Source organism: Myotis nattereri (assembly GCF_964212035.1).
Source record: "Myotis nattereri genome assembly, chromosome: 10".
Lineage (NCBI taxonomy): Eukaryota > Metazoa > Chordata > Mammalia > Chiroptera > Vespertilionidae > Myotis > Myotis nattereri.
This window is the reverse complement of record NC_138085.1, coordinates 62234787-62253899: the sequence shown is the minus strand read 5'-3', so window position 1 is coordinate 62253899 and position 19113 is coordinate 62234787. Positions and strand designations below refer to the sequence as shown.

General features: G+C 56.1%; 2 protein-coding genes across 2 annotated transcripts; both read right to left on the bottom strand.

The window, feature by feature from the left end:
• Positions 1-896: 896 nt before the first annotated feature.
• OXER1 (oxoeicosanoid receptor 1) lies at positions 897-4282 on the bottom strand. The gene has a single exon (XM_081100570.1). The coding sequence runs from the start codon at positions 2255-2257 to the stop codon at positions 1271-1273; it is 987 nt and encodes a 328-aa protein (XP_080956696.1). The 5' UTR covers positions 2258-4282; the 3' UTR covers positions 897-1270.
• Positions 3689-18988, bottom strand: HAAO (3-hydroxyanthranilate 3,4-dioxygenase). Its single transcript, XM_081100571.1, has 10 exons — positions 18871-18988; positions 15518-15596; positions 10840-10923; positions 10437-10543; positions 7783-7872; positions 7388-7431; positions 6971-7116; positions 5491-5559; positions 5241-5323; positions 3689-5137 (listed from the first exon to the last, which is right to left on the bottom strand). Exons 1-10 carry the CDS (start codon positions 18948-18950, stop codon positions 5059-5061), a joined length of 861 nt encoding a protein of 286 aa, XP_080956697.1. The 5' UTR covers positions 18951-18988; the 3' UTR covers positions 3689-5058.
• Positions 18989-19113: the final 125 nt, after the last annotated feature.

The following is a 19113-nucleotide window of genomic DNA, read 5'->3' as shown; positions in this document are numbered from 1 at the left end:
GCACGTGTGTGTTGCGGGAGGTGTTGGTTGTTCTGAGGTGGTCAGGGCTGGGGACACATGGGAAGATGGAAGGGGCCGGGAGATACATCTTTGGGGCTTTAATGACCTGTAAGTAGTCCTTTGGGAGCCTTGAAGGCTATGTCCCCACCCTGTGACTTCCCCTTTGGACACTAGGGACAACCATTATCCCCTCCTCCAAAAAAGAGCAAAACCCTGATTCATGCCAGGTTACACACCTGTACCTGAGAAACCCAGGCCGCCAGGTGAAGTAGCCCAGATGGTCTCAGACACCACTGGCATATTGAATAGGACAGAAAGGGGTAGAGGTGGGCAAGATGATCTTCGGAGAGAGCTGTGAGCCAGCGCTGGTGAGCCTGAGGCCCCGGCCCTCACCCCAGTCCTGTCCCATAGGGCCAGGGTCAGGGCCATGGTTGTGTACTTGGGGCTGAAGAAAGCCTGGGGGGCGGGAGGAGGGGGGGGGCTGGAAGTGAGCCAGGAGCCTGGACTGGGTGGAGGTGGTGACCTCCACATGGTCTCAGGGGAGACAGGGCAGGGCCTGGTCCTTGCTGCTTTGGGCAAGACCTCAGGGATTGTAGAAGGGAAGCTGAAGGCCAGAGAGGACCAGAGACCTCTCAGGGGCCTAGCATGGCTGTGGGACATCCTGGGGGCCCAGCAGGACTGTAGGGCCTCCCAGGGGTTCAGCAGGGGTGCCCTCCCATGATCCTGAAGACACTTCTGAGTTGTGTAGAAGCATGGCACCCTGGATGGCTTCCCCACACTGTCTCCAGAGTTTCCCTTCACCTTGGGGGCATTCCCTTTGAATCTTACTGATGCCAGGACTGGATGGACCCCAAGACATTTATTCAGGTTTCTTTAGAACAGCCAAGATAGGCTTGCATTTTCAAAAGGAAGTTTATTCTTATTGAAAGGGACAAGCGAGAAAACGCAGCTGCTATCGGCCATCAGATCCGACCCGGCGGGATTGGGCAGCTCCTGCAGCCCCTGCCGTCCCCACCTGCCATCAGACTCCTCCTGCCCTCGGGATGGCACCAGGGACACACGTCTCAGTGAGGCCAAGCCTGTTTCTCTCCCTGCCACCCACCTGGCTCCTGCAGATGTCCCTTGTCCAGTTGGCTGTGACAGTCTCTGCTGGCAACAGTCCAGGAGTGACCTTGTCCCTCCAAGCCAGGCTCCCCACTGCCGCAGACCCTAGTCCCTCACTCCAACGAGACCTCCAGGGAGCCCTGCGCCTGCCCCTTCCCCGGGGCCTCTACCTTCTGGAGGCCTCCTGGAGGCGGGCGGGGGGCTGGCTGGAGCTCTCATCGCTGGCTGGATCCTGTGAGCCCTGGCCGAGGCCCAGCAGGGCCCGGCACTGGCGGAAGAAGCTGGGGCTGGAGAAGCAGTAGAGCACGGGGTCCAGGACGCTGTTGAGGTAGGTGAAGGCCAGGGAGCCGTGGAAGAGCTGCGAGCAGAGGTCCAGGGCGCGGCAGGCGTGCAGGCGGAAGGCCACGATGGACGCCAGGCCAAAGAGGACGCTGGGCAGGAAGCAGATGGTGTAGACGGCCACCACCGCGGCCAGCATGCGCAGGGCCCGCTGCGGGCCCGCCTGCCCGCCCAGGCCCCGGCGCCGGATGGTCAGCCCGATGCTCACGATGGCGAAGAGGATGAGCGCAAATGTCAGGAAGAATTCCAAAATGTACAGCGCTTGGTGCCAGTCGCGCCCGGGCCAAGAGCTCGTGCCCAGCTGGTAGCTGATGCAGGACTGTCCGGGAGAGGTGACCAGGAACAGGTGCCCGTTGAGCAACAGGATGCCCCCCCAGAGCCCCGCGGCCACCCCGGCGGCTGCGCGCCCCGAGGCCCGGCTCAGCGCGTGGTGCGGCCACACCACCTTCAGGTAGCGGTTGAGCGCGATGGCCGTGAGGAAGACGACGCTGGCCGAGCGGTTGGCCGACAGCATGAAGAGGTTGGCCTTGCAGGCCGCGGCCCCGAAGCGCCAGGTCTCCCGGTGGAGGTAGTAGTCCACGCGCAGGGGCAGGCTGACGATCAGGAGGAAGTCCGCCGCCACCAGGCTGACCAAGAACACCACGTTGGAGGACCAGGGCCGCGTGTGCACGCAGAAGATGAAGAAGGCCAGGCTGTTCACCAGCAGGCCCAGGATGAACTCCACGCCCAGGACTGGTGCCAGGAACGCGGCCATCTTTGGGGAAGAGGCTACGAGGCAGCGGGGCGAGGGAGCGCTCAGGTTCTGAAATTCCATGTGCTGCTTGGGCCGCGGAGCTGAGAGAAGTGTCCGGTCTTTCTGCTTCGAGGAGGGTGCAGGGATGAGTGCTCTCCATCAGCTGCCACCACAATGATTCAGTATTCTGGGGTTTTCGTCGGTATCCTCGAAGCTACTGAGAAACACCCAGTGTTCCTGTTTGATAGCAAAGAGGAACCCCCGGCCCTCCCTCCCTCCCCTTCCCACACTGGCTGATGCCCCTCCCCGGGTCTCTGAACCTAGCCTGGAGGGGGCGTCTGTGCTGTCCCTGGCAGAGGAGGAAACAAGGCTCAGCAGGGGTGAGATGGAGGCCCAGGGAGACCCTGAAGTGGGAGGAAGTCCCACCTGGGGTGAGGTGGGGAGAGTGTATATGGCTCTGGGTGGTCAGACACCTGCTTGCTGAAGGCAGAAGCTGGTCCTGGAAACCCATAGCTCTCAGGATCATGCAGACCGACCTGGACAACCCCCACCCTCCATCACAATTACAGGCTGGGCAGCGGTCTCCCTGCCCCCACAGCTCTGGTGGAGGGACTAGGGCCCATCAGGATGTTGTGCTGGGAGAGGGAGGTGGGGCTCCCATACACCTGACAGTGAAGTGAGCATGGCCTGTGGGAACCAGCCCGCTTATGCCCTGCCAGCTGCTGTAGTTACTTCCAGATTCCTGATGACTCCAAAGTCTGTGATGGTCCCACGTCCAAGTACACGATGAAGCACATCCCGCAGGCAGAAGGCTCCCCTGCCGTGACGTGGGGACCTGGGGGCTCCTCCCCCGAGCAGAACAATCCTGGGAATCCTGGAGTCTCCCTGTCCACTGTCTACTCCACTCTGCCTCCACCCAGCATCCCCAGAGGAGAGGGGAGTGAGGCTGCGGCTGGCTTTGGACCAGGTACAGGTCCTGCTATCCCACTGTCAGGTGTTCTCATGAGCCCATGTGGCCAGGCCTGAGGGCAGAGACGAGAGCCTAGGGCTCCTGATAACCTGGGACAGCACCATGGGAGGCTGTGGTTGCAGGTTCCAGGCCCTGGCACCCACCCTTGCCAACGGACTGTGGTCAGCGGTGTGCCATGTGCGCCAACTCTGCCTCAGCCTCTGTGTTTTAGGCATCGTGGCCACTGGCTCCTCTCCCACAGATCCCCCTGACCTGGACTTCTGCCTGGCCAAGGCCAAGGGCAGTCAGGCTGCGTGCCACTGCAGGATGCAGGGTGGTGAGACCACCAGCCTGAATTCTGAATGCAGACAGGCCATGGCTGGAAACAGAGCTGCCTGCTTTCTAAACTTCTCTGAGCCTCATCTTTAAAGCAGTGCTACCGCCTTCCTAGGGAGTTGTGAGGATTAAGTAAGACAATGTATGTAAAAACTTCTAGGGAATTCCCTGGCACAGAGCTAGTGTTCAGAAAAACAGAACATCTAATTTTCATTATTTTTTGTTTTGGATTAGGCACTAGGGAGAACTCCCTCTTCTCCTGGCCACCTGTATCCTCCCAGGGGGCCTCCCGACACATTCCTGTGTTTCCCTGGCTTCGCACGGAGCCACGCATGGCTGCAGCCCCGGCGTGTGCCAGGCCTCTGCCCTCACTGCCGTGGGCTGCTTGCAAGTGTTGGGGAGGCTGGGGATATTTTTTCTTTGCTTTCAGGAGAGGAAAGCCCTTGGGAATAGAGAGGTGGGTAAAGGTCCTTCTATCCCTCAGGGCCAGAAGCCCCTTCTGTGAAGCCAGGCTCTTCTCTGCTCTTCCATGAAGTGAACCAAAGCAGTGAGCCACCGGGCTGGCGTGGAGAAGGCAGGGCTCAGACCCCCGGTTTTCCACAGGAAGCTTTGACTCTAACCAGGGACGTGCTCCGTGCTCCGTCCAGCGCCACCTTCAGTTTCCCCCACCTGAGACCCCTCATCGACATCTCATTGAAGCCTCAGGAAGACAAGATCTCCCCCTACAGGTTTCCTGTTTCATTTCTACTCACTGCTGCTTCTGGAGCTGCCATCACTCCTGACCCCAGAGCAGGCCCAGGAGCCTTGTCTTTGGAGAGGGCACCTGTAAACAGCAGGGGAGCAGGGGGGAAGGCCTGCCAAGCTCCTCTTAGAGCTTCCTGCCCTCTATGGGCTCATCACAGTCTTCATGTATTAAGAAGGGTTAACTCTGGGGGTGGAATTTTATGTATTTCTGTATTTTCTACAACTAGCAGAAATCACTCCTGTTATTGGGAGGAAAAACCTAACAGATGCTATTTTAAAAGTTATGTTAAAAAAATACGTGAGAAAGAGACAGAGAGACAACATTCTCTGTGCCCCCAGGACAACCACCTGGCCCGTGTGGACCAGGCCACAGGCACAGTGATGAAAGCCCCTCTACAAGCAGGGGCACCCCCTAATAGACCCTCCACACCTTCACAGTCACCCGGTGCATGGACACTGCAGATTACAGTCACGTGAGCACATGGGGTCAGCCATCGACCACAGCCTGTGTCCTTGCAGACCCACGGGCGCTCATCCACCAGGAAGCCTTTATTGAGGGCCTTCTGGGCGGCAGACAAGTAGTGAACTGAGGCTGTGAGGACAGAGAGACGGAGAGGCAGCCCAGACTCAGGGACAGACCACCGGACCGAACTGTGTGGGGCAGGGGGCTGAGGGCTGTAGAGGAGAGGATGAGGACGGGAGGAGGATGGACGACCATGATGTCCAGGACCCGGCGGGCGGGGGGAGGGGGGGAAGGCGCTGAGGCACTCAGCAGCAGTAGACCGAGGAGCAGTGGGGGCTGGGGAAGTAGTAGTTTCGGCAGGGGTGAGGCTGTGCACATGCAGCAGGACGATCACCCCAGGGGCTTCTTGCGGGCGGGGTCTTGAGTCACAGCCAAGGCCACAGAGCCTTGCCCTCGCTCCCAGGAGTACCTGTGGAGACACAGGTGGGCAGGGGTGAGGCAAGGCTGGGCCCTACGGATCCCAGGGGAGGAGGGAGTCCCACAGCTGGGGAAAGGCCTCCCAGCAGACTCACTCAGTCCTGGCTGGCACCAGGAGGCTTTCATCGGGGGTCAGGCTCAGGTGCTGTCCCCCCATGGTCACCACAGAGGAGCCCTCCTGGGGGAGAAGAGCAGGAGAATCAAATGGAGGCTACCCAGCCCCAACAGCTGTCCGAGAGTCCTGAGTCAGCCTTGGCAAGGAGGCCCGGGGAGCACAAGGCCCAGGAGCAGCCTGGCCCCCACAGGCAAGAGGTTGTGCCACCCTCTCCTGTGGACCCCACTTGCCAGCTGCCACAGCCACGTGTCCACGTTCTGCTTCCAGCCTTTGCTGCTGCCTTGTCCATGGACGATCACCTGGTGGGAAGTGACACAGATCTTTTTGGTGCTTCCTGCCCCCTTAAACCTGGCCCCCAGACACCAGGCCTGTGTGGGCCAGGGGTGGGGCCTGCAGTACAGCCTCATCTCCCCCTGTGCGATGCAAAGACCAGGACTTGGAGAGAAGGCTGCCCAGGTTGCAGGCCTCCCTGCTGCCTCCATCATGATGGGAGCTGCCCACCTGCCCTTCGGGACCACACATGTCTGCCCTCCATACACACATGCACTTCGGGTCCCTCTGTAGCCCATCACAACTATTGCTGGCACACAGGAATACACACATGTGCACGGCATAGTGCAGACCCACGTAGCCCACATATACAGTTCCCCAAGAGGCGCCCACCTCCCTTACTCTGAAATTCTGGCCTAGGGAGCAGGAGGGAGGTGGGAGGGGATGAGCGAGAGGGAGGCTGAGCCTCTGCGATCTGCATCAGCCTGGAAGCCCGCAGCTAGTGTGCGGGCTGTGCTCCCGTGGGCCCACGGGGGACTCGGTAGGTATTTGTTGGTATAAACTGAAGCAGGTGGGAGTAGGGGTGAGAAAGGTGGAAGGCAAGGCCATGCGGCCAGCTCAGCACGGAATGACGCTGCCGTGATGGTGGCAGGGGCTTTGTGGTGTGCCTGCTCTCACAGCCCTGCTAAACTAAGGCAGGTCTGTATCCAGTGAGCGTCTCTCTGGGAGGCGGGGGTGGGTGAGTGCTCTAATTCAAACTGCAAGGATGTGCCAGTAGAAATTGTAAAGCACAAGCAAACACAAGCCTTCTGGCAGGTCTCCTTGCCTCCACACTCGCCCTCCTGATCCCGCCCCACACAGGGTACAGTGGTCTTTCTAAAGCAGCACCCTGGCCTCATCATCCCCCGTCTTCAATGTTTGGGTGAAGCTCTGTTGTCCCCAGGATAAGTCCCTGCACGTTGCCTGCCCCAGGAGACCGCCAGGACCCGAGCACTGCCTGCTACTCTGACCAGCTAGCAATCATGCCTGTGGCCCCCACTCCCCTGCCCTAGCTTTGTTTGGGTCTCTGTGTGCCTTTCCACCTGACCCTTACCTCCAAACACCTTTCTCCCTTCCAACTCCCAATTCTGTGACTGGCCAAAGGCTCAGGAATTCCAAGCAGGGGTGTAACCCCAGATCCTAGAAACCTATCACTGGATGAGGCCACACCCCACTCTGAAGGCAAAGAAAGAATTGCTTGGGACCACATAGCCTCTGCAGGCCTCTACTCATAGCAAAAACATCATTTTTGGAGTCAGGGAAGAAACAGGAAGGCCAATGCCCATGTCTACAACCTCCGAAGTGTGTGTGTGTGTGTGTGTGTGTGTGTGTGTGTGTGTGTGTGTTTCCCATTTCCCGAGCTGCTGGGTAGATGCCCTGGCTGGCCCAGGGCTACATTACCTGGGTCTCATAGGTGTCCCCAAACAGGTTGAGGGATGCGCCCCCCTGCAGCTCCCTGCGGTGGCCAGCCAGCCAGGCCTCCAAGGACATGGGCTCCATGACGGATCGTGTGCTCAGGGGGAACGGCGTGTCCATGAGCAGCTGGTCTGCACCACAGCACAGCTGTGGTCAGTGTCCTCTGGCCCAGCCCTCCCAGCCCAACAGACCCAGTTCCCAGGGGCCCCCAGCTCTCAATTGCAGGAATGGGCCCAAGGACCCAGTAGCCGTATGGGGGGTACCATTTGGTGCCATCTTCCTGTACCTTGAATACTGGGCAGAGGACTCAAAAGGGAACTCCCTAGCACCCTGGGCCGAACCCCACCCTGCTCTGGGAAAGGGGGGAGGGAGGGGAGAGGAAGGCAGTTCCTGTGGCCTCACCAGGGATGGGCTTTCCTGTCCTGTGCTGCTCAGAGCTGAAGAACCTGCAGGGACATAAGGGAGCGGGGAGAGGGACCAGCTTTCCCAGCTGAGAGTCAGTGAGACACATGCGCGCGCACACACACACACACATACACTCTAGGCCACACATACATGTGGATCCCTCATACAACTCATATCCACCCCTGCTCCCTTCCAGGCCCACGGAGCAGCCTCCTTTCCTCCCCAAGGGGGTCTCCTCCCTATGAGAGGTAAACTTTCTCCCTGAATCCGACTGCTCCAGGCTGGCAGGTGCTCCGTGAAGCACTTCTCAGAGGGGCTGCCCCCCCCCCCCCACCCCCAGACAGAGCACGGGGCCTCAGGAGAATGCGGGGCTGGGCTGGGCCAGGCCTCACTCCTGGATGATGGGGGCCAGCTGTGTGCCGAGGTCCTCGCAGTAGAACCACTTCTCAAACAGGACATCCGTGGTGTTTCCTACGTAGTACCTGCCAGAGCAAATGATGGGCAACCAGTTTCCCATCTGGGCAGCCTCAGGGTCGCCTCCCTCGGGCCCAGCTCTGCGTGCTGACTTCTGGGCCTGCCTGGCTCTGCTGCATTCACCCTGTTAGTGCAACCCAGTGGCCACAGCTGGCTCTCCCAGCAGCAGTGTGCACCCCAATGTGACAGGGCTGTTACCCACCCCATTCACATAGCTCTTCCTACTTCCCCAAACTTGACAAGTTACAAAGTGGACAGAGCTCTGAGGCTCAGAGAAGCTGGAAGTTCGGCAGGGATTACACGGCAGAAGCAGGACAGACTAGAGACAGACTTCGAAGCACAGAGAGCATCAATGACAAGTGTCTTCATGTTTCCCAAAGCCGAAGCTGAGGCAGAGCTGAATCCGGGGCCTGCCTGCTGGCGCTCTAGGTCAGAGCTCATGGGACCTTAAGGAACCAACATGTGGAAGATGCCCCCCAGACTGAAATCCTTCTCCTTTTATGGATGCCTTTGAGAGCTGGAGCAAAGGGCTGGACCTCTCCCTGAATCCCACCCAGCCCCAGCGCGGCCTGGGGAGCTAGCCTGAGGAGCACCCGGCAGACAGGGCCGTGCCTTAGGCCCCTGTGTGTACAGCAGGTCTGTTGACCGAATGCCTAATCCCCAGGCTCAGCTCCCGGGGCCAGGCCAGCTCTGCCTGCTCTTCCCCCAAAGGGCAGTGGTCCTGCTTACAGACACACAGTGCACCCCCCGACCCGGCACCCTAAGTTCTATCCTGGGATGGAGTTGGCCACCACAAAGCTTCATAATGGGCCCGTGATGTCATCCAGAAATTGCCTTCAGAGTGGAATTTTAATGTGGAGTCCCTGCCTTTTATTAAAGGTCAAAGCAGCCAGATGAAATCTGTTATTGAATTTGCTGTAAAAATGTTATTGAGGAAACCGTCCTCCCCATCACTAAAGACTCCCTCGATCAATCCCCGAGGGGAAAATTTCTTTTAGAGCTTAAGGCCAGGCATCTGCTTCTACCACAGACTGTTAATATGATCAGTGTGCAGTCATTAACATGGTGTTTTTAAAAAAGAATTTAAAAGTATAAGAAATACTCATGAGATTTTGTATAAAAAGCAAAATTCAAACGCATGCTCTCAATAAGACTTTGATGTTGAGAGGTGCAGATACGCAGAGAAAAAAAAGTCAAGGTGGAAAGTTAAGCACTTAGTTAGGTTTAATTGGTGGGATGACAATTTTTGTGTGTGTTTTCTTTATTATTGTTGCTTGTTTGTTTGTTTTGAGATATCATTCACACACCATAACATTCACCCTGTCCCTGACAGGTCATTTTAATTTTGTTCATGATTTCGTGTACTTTTCCTGATTCCCAGAACGAATGTGTATGATTTTGGTAATTAGAAAAAAAGGGGAGCATTTAAAAAATGTGCACTATGGCCTAGCCAGTTTGGCTTGTGGACCTAGGGGTTTGGGGGTCGATTCTGGTCAAGGGCACGTTCCTCGGTTGCAGGCTCAGTCTCCGGCCCCAGTTGGGGCGCGTGTGGAAGGCAACAAATCGATGTGTCTCACACCATCTTTCTCTCCCTCTCCCTTCCACTCTCGCTAAAAATCAATGGGGAAAAATATCCTCAGGTGAGGATTAGCAAAAACAAAAAAATGTGCATTATAGCAGATGTTAGTAACTTGTTGGGAATTTTAAATTTTCTTAGTTAAAACATACAAAACGTAGTTTAGCTTTTGTAAAAATCTGTGCCCCCTCCCAAAATCTGTGTCCCCCCCCCCCCAAAAAAAAAAACAATCTGTGTCCCCTGAGCCACAGGCTGCACCCTCCTTTCAGAGGATAATGACTGGGTGACTGTCAGGACCAAACTGGAACTCAGCTCTGGAAACTGCCCGTCTCTGCACCGAGCTGGTCCCCGCTCCGGTGTTGACTCCCACCCTATCTTGACTGTCCTGGCCCTGACTTTGTATTTATCATGCCAGCTCTGCCATCTCCCAGTAACGCAACTTCCCCGGGCCCAGTCTCGTCACCTGTAAAGTACAGCTGGTAACGGCACCTGCCCCGGAGGATCATTGTGTGAACGAAATGAATAAATACACATAAAGCGCTTAGGCGGGCGCCCGGCCCATAGCAAGAGTTACACAAATGTTAGTGCTGGTTGTGGAGTGCGTCAGGGCAGAGACACCAGCAGAGGAGTGCGCTGGCCTGGCGGGTGCCTCTGGGGACAGAGGCTGGAGAAGCAGCAGTGTTCCCAGCTGCCCTGGGCCAGGCGGGCCTGACTTTGGCAGCCACCCCACCCCCACAGAAAGCACAGGCTCTGGTCCCAGCCGGAGGTCTGGGCTGCCTGGGCAACCAGAGGGTCCCAGAGAACATCCTACCAGCTCCATCATCAAACCCACCCCAGCACCTACCCTAATCTCTCCCTACCAACCGGCAAATACAGGATCCCCACTGCCTCCTCATTCCTGCTCGATGGCCAGGAAGAGCTGTCCTGAGCTATCCGATCCTTTCCCAGCTGCTTGCCTATCCTCCCGCCCCATGTCTGCCTCAGACCCCCATTTACCTGAGCCCATCTAGCTCGGTTTTCAGCCGCCTCCGCTCAATCACCAGCCCCACCGTGTTGGCAAACCTCTGTGGAGAGTGGGGGATCCCAGCGGGCAGGAGGAATATCTGCAGTGGCGGGGAAAGGTGTCAGTAAGGCTGCAATCCCCCCACAGAGTCCTCAGTCAGTGCCTGCAGCATCCGGGGCCTCCGACTGACCCACAGGTTCCGGCCCAGCCCATAGGGAAGGGGAGGAAATGGGCTGTGCTGCGGATAGGGCAGCCCAGAGAGGAGAGGGGGTCGGGGCAGGTCCAGTGGGTAGGAGGGCAGGAGGACAAGACCTTGACCAAAGCCAGAATGAGTGGACCCCATAGGTTCCTGTTCCGGTGTCCCTTCAGCTCCCAGTCCCTGGGGCTCCGCCTCACCTCTCCCTGCCGGATGACCACATCCCGGTGTTTCCCTCGCTCCAGGACCTGGAGAACCATGTCGCCCTGCAGCTGGTAAAACACCTGTGGAACAGGACAGCAGATAGGCTCAGACCCTCCCATCACTTCTTCCAGGGCTTTGGCCTGATTTCTCACTGGGAACCCTGAGAAAGTTCCTGAAGTCCTTGGAGTTTATGAGCAGCTCTGTCACTGCTGCCCGGAGGCCCCAGTCTCCCCTGACACAGGCCACAGACAATAGTGCTAGTGACACAGGGATCACATCTTGACATGCAGTGATGACCAGAGTACCCAGGATGCAACAGCTGGTGTGTGGCTTGGGGCAAGAGGCTGGCTGAGATGCTCGCTGGAGTATTCAATGACCTTCAGCCAGGTAAGGAGGACCCCCTGGCTGTGCCCCAGGGGCTGTGCAAGCACTTTCCTGTACATGATCAGAAATCTCTACAACCTCCAAAACTGGTATTAGCCCCATTGTACAGAAAAGGAAAAAGAAGGCTGAGGCTCAGAGAGTAAAGCAACTCGTCCAAGATCACAGTTAGCCCTGGAGCCACAATTTGGAGCCGAGTCTGCATAGACTAGTAGTTCTGGAGCCGGAGCTGGCTCCTCTGGCCACCGTGATGCCCTGGCACGGGGCAGGGCTGTGCCTGTTCAAGTCCCTCAGGAAGTTGCCTGTGTAATTGGTGGACTCAATGATGCTGGACGCTGGGGTGGGTTGAAGGTTGTGGGGGATGGCAGTATTCACCTCCTGCTAGCTCCCCGGGATGGAGCTAGGGGGCTCCTACTGCATCTTCCCTAGTCTATCCTAAGTCCCTAATTAATGTGTTTACTGAGATCACCCCATGGAGCTGGGAGGAGGAGGCAGACACATTTTTTCTCTACCAGTCACACATTGTATGGGTGTTAAAGGCCCCTGTCAAATAGTTTAGGGGTATTAATAATAAGAATGATGATGATGATGATGTAAGGAGTTAGAGGAGATAGAGGTCCTTGTCACAGCATCTACTAAGAGAAATCAGCCTTAGCTGGTTTTGCTCAATGGTCAGAGTTTCAGCCCGAGGCCTGAAGGGTCATGGGTTTGATTCGGTTGAGGGCTCATATCTAAGTGCAGACTTGATCCCCAGTCCCGGGTTGGGGCGAGTGCGGGAGGCAACCAATCCATGTGTCTCTCTCACATTGATGTTTTTTTCTCTCTCTCTCTTCTCTTTCCTTTTACTCTCTCTAAAATCAATGGGAAAAATCAATCCTCAGATGAGGATTAACAAAAAAAAAAAAAGCAAAAAAAAAATAAAGAGAGAGTGAAATCAAGCCACACTCAGGGAAAGTAGAGAAATGAAACTAGAGAGATGTGGCTTGGCAGTCTGTCATGCGGGACAAGTTGACACACGCCTCTGAAGGACATTTGGCAACGGGCAGGAAGAGCCTTCTCAGCTCACACCCCTGTAGGGTGCCAGAGGGGGATCTTAGGATGTAGGACCTTCAGTGCTGAAACCAATGATGCCCAGGATGAACCAGGACAGTGGTCACCTCCTGAGCAAGTAATTGCATCTCTAGGCAGGTGGCTGCAGTCGGTCAGTAATGCACCTTGTTCACGTTGGGCATACATGGCTGCGTCATCACAGCACATGGTAGTTAAAAGCATGGATTCCATCGTCACCTGGCCCTCAGCTCAGCCAGGTCACCTCGTGCCCTTGGTCCGCTCAGTTTGCCTTCCTGTGCCTCTGTTTCCTCATCTATAAAATGACGGCATCGACTCAGAATGTTGCTGCCTGGGACGCTGCACACAATGTACAAACCACGGAGTCAGCACTCACAGACCTCCAGCGATGGCGGGAACAGGAAAATAATGTGAGCAGTAGTAACAGGGGAAATGTCACTATTTTATGATAGAGTCAAAATACGGACATTATGCAGCCATTAAAAACTATTTTTGAGCCCTGGCCAATGTGGCTCAGTTGGTTGGAGCATCCTTCCATACATCAAAAGGTGGCGGGTTCAATTCCCAGTCAGGGCACATACCCAGGGTTGTGGGTTAGATCCCCAGTCATGGAATGTGCAGGAGGCAACCAATCTCTCTCTCTCTCTCTCTCTCTCTCTCTCTCTCTCTCTTCCTCTCTCTAAAACAAAAATCAGGAAACATTTTTAAAAACCACAAGAAACTATTTTTAAGTAACTGTTAGTAAGGTGGAAAAATAGCAAATGCTAAAGTTATCATGTTAAAGCAAGATTCAAAATTACACCCAGCAGGATCCTAGCTATGTGACCATACATGCGTAAATGCAGGCAGTGTAGGGACTGATGTAGGGATTCCCTGAGTGGTGGGATTATGAATGACGTATACATTTCATATTCCCCCCCCCCATGTTTTCTTACAATAAACAATATTTACTTTTATATTAAAAATAACCCATGCAAGTTATTTAAAACAAATAAGAAAAAACTTCCCAAGGTCTGTTAGGGGAAATTTTGCAACTCCCCCTCATCCCACCCCCCAGCTGGGAGGAAGCCCTTGTGTGTGTGTGTGTGTTTGTGTGTGTGTGTGTGTGTGTGTGTGTGTGTGTGTGTGTGTAGGGGGGTCCTTTCATGGTAGGGAGGAGGAAGTAAGGGCTCAGAGAGTGGCCATAGCCCTTAGGCCCTGCGAATATCAGGGGCAGCTGGGGTGGGGTAGGGGTCCGGTCTGGGCCACATTCAAACCCTGTGCAGGCAGGTGAAAGGTATTAGTAGCCATCAAACCAAAACCCAGAAAGGAAGTGGAATTTTCCTCAGTCTTGTCTCTCTGCCCAGAAGCTGCCTTGTGATGAGGGACAGGCCTGGCCTGGAGCAGAGGTGCAGATCCAGAACAGCAGAAAATCTCACACAGCCCTGGGCGATCCAAAAGGAATTATGCTTCATTGGAAGTAAATGATGTTTGGGGCCTGGTGCTGGCTGGAGGATTAACGATCCCTGTGGGCAGATACTGAATTGAATCAGGCCTCTGGTGCCTGGAAAGGCCTTACAGGCAGAATAGGCGGGAGAGCGGCCGAGGGTGCAGAGAACCGATGCATCCTAAGCACCTACTGTGCCGGGCTCTATGCATACACTCCACAGACACTGACTCTCTCCACCAGGCAGGGGCAGTGTCCCCAGGAGCCACAAGGAAACAGGCTCAGACAGTGATGTGATGTGGCCTGTCCAAGATCACATGGTTAGGGGGACTCAGATTCCCACCCAGGTTGGCTCATTCCCAGCCCAGGCCCCTTGGCACCTGAGCCGGAAGAGAAGGCCTGGGGTAAGAGGAATATGACTGGTGGGTGAGCCTGGGCCCCTGAGGGGCTGTTGCTGAGGCCTGAGCTCAGCGTGGAGGAAAGTTTGGCTCGGTGACTCCCCTTCTCTCACCAAGAAGGAGTCTGGACCCTAAGTCAAGCTGTCACAAACCCAGAGTGGGGACACCTGCTCAGGCCAGTCCTCCTCATCTGTCAGTCTCCCAGCTAAGTCAGGTCGTGGCCTGGTCCCTAAGTGGGCACCCATCCATCAGAGCAGCTCAGGGAGACCCCAAGGTGGGGTGTGGTGCAGAGGTGATAGGGGGCAAGAAGGGAGGGAGACAGAGAGGTGGGCCCTGAGACCAGGGTTAACGGAGTGGAAGCCTCTGGAAGACAAGATGGGGGGGGGGGGGCTGAGGTGGGCAGGAGAGACCTTGGCTACCATGGCCACTCCTACCCAATCCCGTCTTCTCTCTGCAGTTTTGGATTTTCCTGCTGTTTTTTTTCTACAGAAGAAAATGGTCTCCAGTGAGGTGTGATGTGAGAAGTTGTGTCCGGGGGAGGTGCAGGACCTGGAAGTGTGAGAGGTGAGGGGCTGGCCGGCTCTGCCTGCTGGATCCTCACCCCACTGCCCCCCACACATTCGGTGCTCAGCAAATATTTGCCCAGTGAGTGATTCTCCTATGTTCCCTTCAGCCCCGAGCTGTGGCAGAGCTGCCAGCAGTGGGGGTGAAGGCTGGAGACTAAGCTGGACTCTGGATCTTGAACCCCAAATGATAGGTAGGGGGCCCCATAGTGATCCTTTGCCAGCAGACATTCTGATAACTGGGGTCCCATCTGTGTCCTTCCTTAAGAGGCCCCATCTTTTTCTCTTAATTTTTTACTGTTGTTTATTTACTTTGGGGAAGGCAACACAGAAACAGTCCAAAATTCAAGGTACAAAAGGGTGTTCAGGGCAAATTGCAAATCCTCCCCTTCCCCCTACTAGCAACTGATGTAGGTCCTAGATTATGAGGGGCCTCCCAGCCCAACCCTTCCCAGAGAACTTGGCTCCTGGGGCCAGAGTGGAGCACCCAGGTCCTTCTCAGCACGTGGGTCTCATTTTGGAAGCTAATCTTGCATATTCGGGCTTGGAGGGAGGAGTTCAGGGCATCTCATCAGGCCCTGTGTCCAGGGGGTGATGCCAACAGCTGGAGCCTCTCATATCTGCAGAGGGTGGGCTCTTTCTGAGGATGGCGCTGTCACAGGGGTCCCTGGGTGCCCACACCTCCCAGGCAGCAGTATTGCACTGTGGTTTCCTTTGAGCCCCCTTCACCCTCAGCCATCTGACCACCCCGTCTCCTGTCCATAGGCTCTGGTCCTGGCTTGGGAAATGTCCCCTTGCCCCGGGGCTGGGTCAGGGGAGGGGCAGTCTGCAGACCTACCTCCTCACCCTCCTCGATGTGGTAGTCCTTCCTGATGTTGGGGCCCCCGATGAACATGACTTTGAGCTGCTCCTTATGCCTGCAGTGGAGGAGAAGGGAAAGGTGCTGAACCAGCTCCTGGGAGAGGACGGGAGGGGCCTGGAGGGAGCCTGGGCACACCTGGGCACGGTAACAGAGCTGTTCTGCATCATTGTCTCTGTCAGTTTTTTAAAAAATTATTATTATTTTATTAATTTCAGAGAGGAAGGGAGAGGGAGAGAGAAATATCAATGATGAGAGAGAATCACTGATTGGCTGCCCCCTGCACACCCTTCACCAGGGAACGAGCCTGCAACCCGGGCACATGCCCTTGACAGGAATCCAACCAGGGACCCTTCAGTCCACAGGCCAACACTCTATCCACTGAACCAAACCAGCTAGGGCTGTCCCTGTCAGTTTTTGAGGTTTGTCCCCATCTACTCTCATCCCAGGGTGCCCGTGTGTGTCTGAGACAGTATATGTGTCTTGCTGTATCTGTGGCTTGGGATATTAGTGTGTGGGGGCATGTCCCTCTGTGTGCGTCCCCCACATCCTCTGACCCAGGATGGGGAGTGGTGTGGTGGTGGATCTATCTCTTCTTCTCTTCAATCAGGATGACTGGGCTGTATTCAAGATCTCTAAGTACAGGCGAGCAAACTGGAGGCCCCGCTTCCTGTAGGGGTAAAATGACCCTTATCTACCTCCCCTCCCCTGAGTTGTCTGATTAGGAGACTCTCTCTTCCCCCAAAACTGCTGGGCTAACGCTGTGAGGCACCTGCTGTAAGACGTGGAGGGGAAACTGGTACAGGGCCCTGCGACCAGGTCCTGGTTCCCTGGGAGTGGTCTTGGGGAGCGATGGAGCGAAGACTGGGTCAGGATGGGGGACCAAGGCACTCTTGGTCAGCCAAAGAGTTTGGCCTTGGCCCAAAGGGTGCCAGACAGCCCAGGAATTTTTTTTTTCTTTTTTAGTCATCTTTTCTGAGATATAATCTAGGACAGCAATTTTCAATCTTTTTCATCTCATGGCACAAATAAATTAATTACTAAAATTCTGTGGCACACCAAAACATATATATTTTTTTGCTGATCTGACAAAAAATAGGTATACTTTTGATTCATTCACACTGGATGGCTATTGATGTTTTTCTTTTTTCTATTTGATAATCTAAGGGAAAAGAGGTCAGTGCCCCTGACTAAATAGTCAGGTACTGCATGTTTTAACAATTCTTGCGGCGCACCGGTTGAAAATCGCTGATCTAGGTACATATGGAAAGTTCTTGAATGAGCCCACTCAAGAACTACTCTAACCCATCGGTCAGAATGCAGAAGCCAAGATCATGTCCTTCCTCTGCTCAAAACCTTCCAGCAGCTTCATATGTCCTGCCTCCCACCACCCCAAATTCATAGGCTAGAGCAGTGGTCGGCAAACTGCGGCTGGCGAGCCACATGCGGCTCTTTGGCCCCTTGAGTGTGGCTCTTCCACAAAATACCGACTTCTGCGCACGGGCCACGAAGTTTCAATCGCACTGTACGTGCGCGCCCGCACGTGGTATTTTGTGGAAGAGCCACACTCAAGGGGCCAAAGAGCTGCATGTGGCTCGCGAGCCACAGTTTGCCAAGCTCTGGGCTAGAGTCCTAAGCCTCAGCACCTCAGAAGGTGCCCCAAGTGGGAAATAGGGTCATTGCAGGTGGAGTTAGTTAAGCTATGAGGAGGTCGTCCTGGGATCAGGTGGACACCTAATCCTCTCTGCCGGAGTCCTTACAGAAAGGGAGATTTAGACACAGACACACAGGGGAGCGCCACGTGAAGGTGAGGGCAGAGAAGGGGCTGATGCTGCAGAAGCCAAGAGTGCAAAGATCACCACTAACCCACCAGGAAGCAGTCAGAAGAGGCCCAGGCCAGAGTCTCCTCACAGCCCTCACCAACACGGGGTACAGCCACAGCCCTACCCTGCCCTGTGGCCCCAGGTCTGCCTGGGCCTCCACCCGATGTGGTTCCTATTTAGTGGCGGCCTCCTCAGTTCCCGGAGGGAGGGACTCTTGTCCGTTGGTTTCCTGCTGTGTCTCTAGTGTCTGGGACAGTGCCTGGCAAGTAGCAGGTGCTCAGCGAACAGCTGCTGAGTGACTACAGGCAGGGCCTGCGTTTTGTGATCACTGAGGTTGGGGCAGTGCTGGAGGGCTGGGTGGGAGAGGGGTGCCTGGAGACGGGGCAGCCCACACTACAGGCTGGAGGTGACAAGAGGGGGGCTGGAGAGGAGCAGGTGGATCTGAGACACCACTAGGGGAGAAACTGCGGAACTGAGATGAGACTGTGGTCAGGGATGAAGTGGGGGAAGAGTGGGGGCCATGAGGCTTTGGGGGGATGCTGCACAGCGGCCACGAGTGTGCACTTTGGAGTCAAACTCTTCCATGGGCGTGAGGCAGGACCCTGCCCCACACTAGCTCCGTGACATTGGGAAAATTCCCCATTAAAATCCCACCTTCCGGGGCTACTGTGACCGTGAAAAGAGATGATGTTAAAGCACTCGGCAGTCTCTGGCCTGTCAAAGTATTGGTGGTTGTGAGTGTGTGCTTTGAGGTGTCGGAGATGTTCTGTGGACACAACAAGGATGGGGTTGTGAGCCTGGAGCTGGGAGCCCCGGGAGGGGAAGGGGCTTCCGGGGAGGGCCTGAGAGGTTTGTTGGAGAAGGACTGGCTGGAGGGGATGGCCCCCTTGGGTGGTACGGGCAGAGGTAGCTAGGGAGGGCCTGGGAGAGTGTGTGTGTGTGTATGCGCGCGTGTGTATGCGTGTGTGTGCATGTGTTTGTGTGTAAGCATGTGTGTGCGAGCGCTCACGCCTGCCAGCAAGAGGGGAATGGGAAGAGCAATAAATCACAATCCTCCCAGAGGGCTGATCCTCCACCCTCTGCCTGTGGCTTCCTGATAGAGTTGGTGTAAGACTGGGCTGTCCCCAGGCCTGGCTTCTACTGTCATTCTGGGGTCCATCTTCTGAGAGTCACTGGGGGTTGGAGAGCTGTCTCGGGCCTGGAGGGGAAGGGCTGCCCCCTGCCCTCCGCATCTCCCCTGGCCTCAGCTCGCCCCACCATCCTCAGGTGGCAGGGTCACAATCTCTGTCTCTGAGTCGCCAGAAAGAGGAACAGACAAGGGTGGTGGAACCCGGAACAGCCCGCCCTCCCCCTGCCCTGAAGACACCGTTAGGATGGCAGCCCCTGTCCACAGGCTCCGGGTCAAGAACTGGGAGCTGGGGGTGAGGGATGAGGGGCGAGGGGTGAGGGTGCGGATGGAGAAGGAGGGGGTGAGGACAGAGAGCGGGAGAAGGGCTGCCTGGCACTCACAGGAGCTTGTTGCAGACGGGGGGCAGGAAGGAGTCCCGGTTCTCCTCCACCCAAGTCCGCACTCGCACCGGCCGCTCCATGCCTCCCGGAGCAGCGCTGCTCGCAGCGGTGTCCTGCGGCCGTCGGAGGGGCGCGGTTCCGCCCAGCCGCCTATTGGCCGCCTGGTTAATCAGCATCCCGTGGGGCAAAGGGCGGGGCAACCCCCAGGGCACCGAGTGCAGTGGTGGGGACCCCCGCGGTGGC

Coding starts and splice junctions, on each gene's coding strand:
- OXER1 (XM_081100570.1), bottom strand. CDS start 2,257: ATGGAATTTCAGAACCTGAGCGCTCCCTCGCCCCGCTGCCTCGTAGCC.
- HAAO (XM_081100571.1), bottom strand. CDS start 18,950: ATGGAGCGGCCGGTGCGAGTGCGGACTTGGGTGGAGGAGAACCGGGAC. Junction 10,544..10,839: donor TGGTCATCCGGCAGGGAGAG/GTGAGGCGGAGC, acceptor CCGCCACTGCAG/ATATTCCTCCTGCCCGCTGG. Junction 7,873..10,436: donor ACCGAGCTAGATGGGCTCAG/GTAAATGGGGGT, acceptor TTGCTCTGGCAG/GTACTACGTAGGAAACACCA.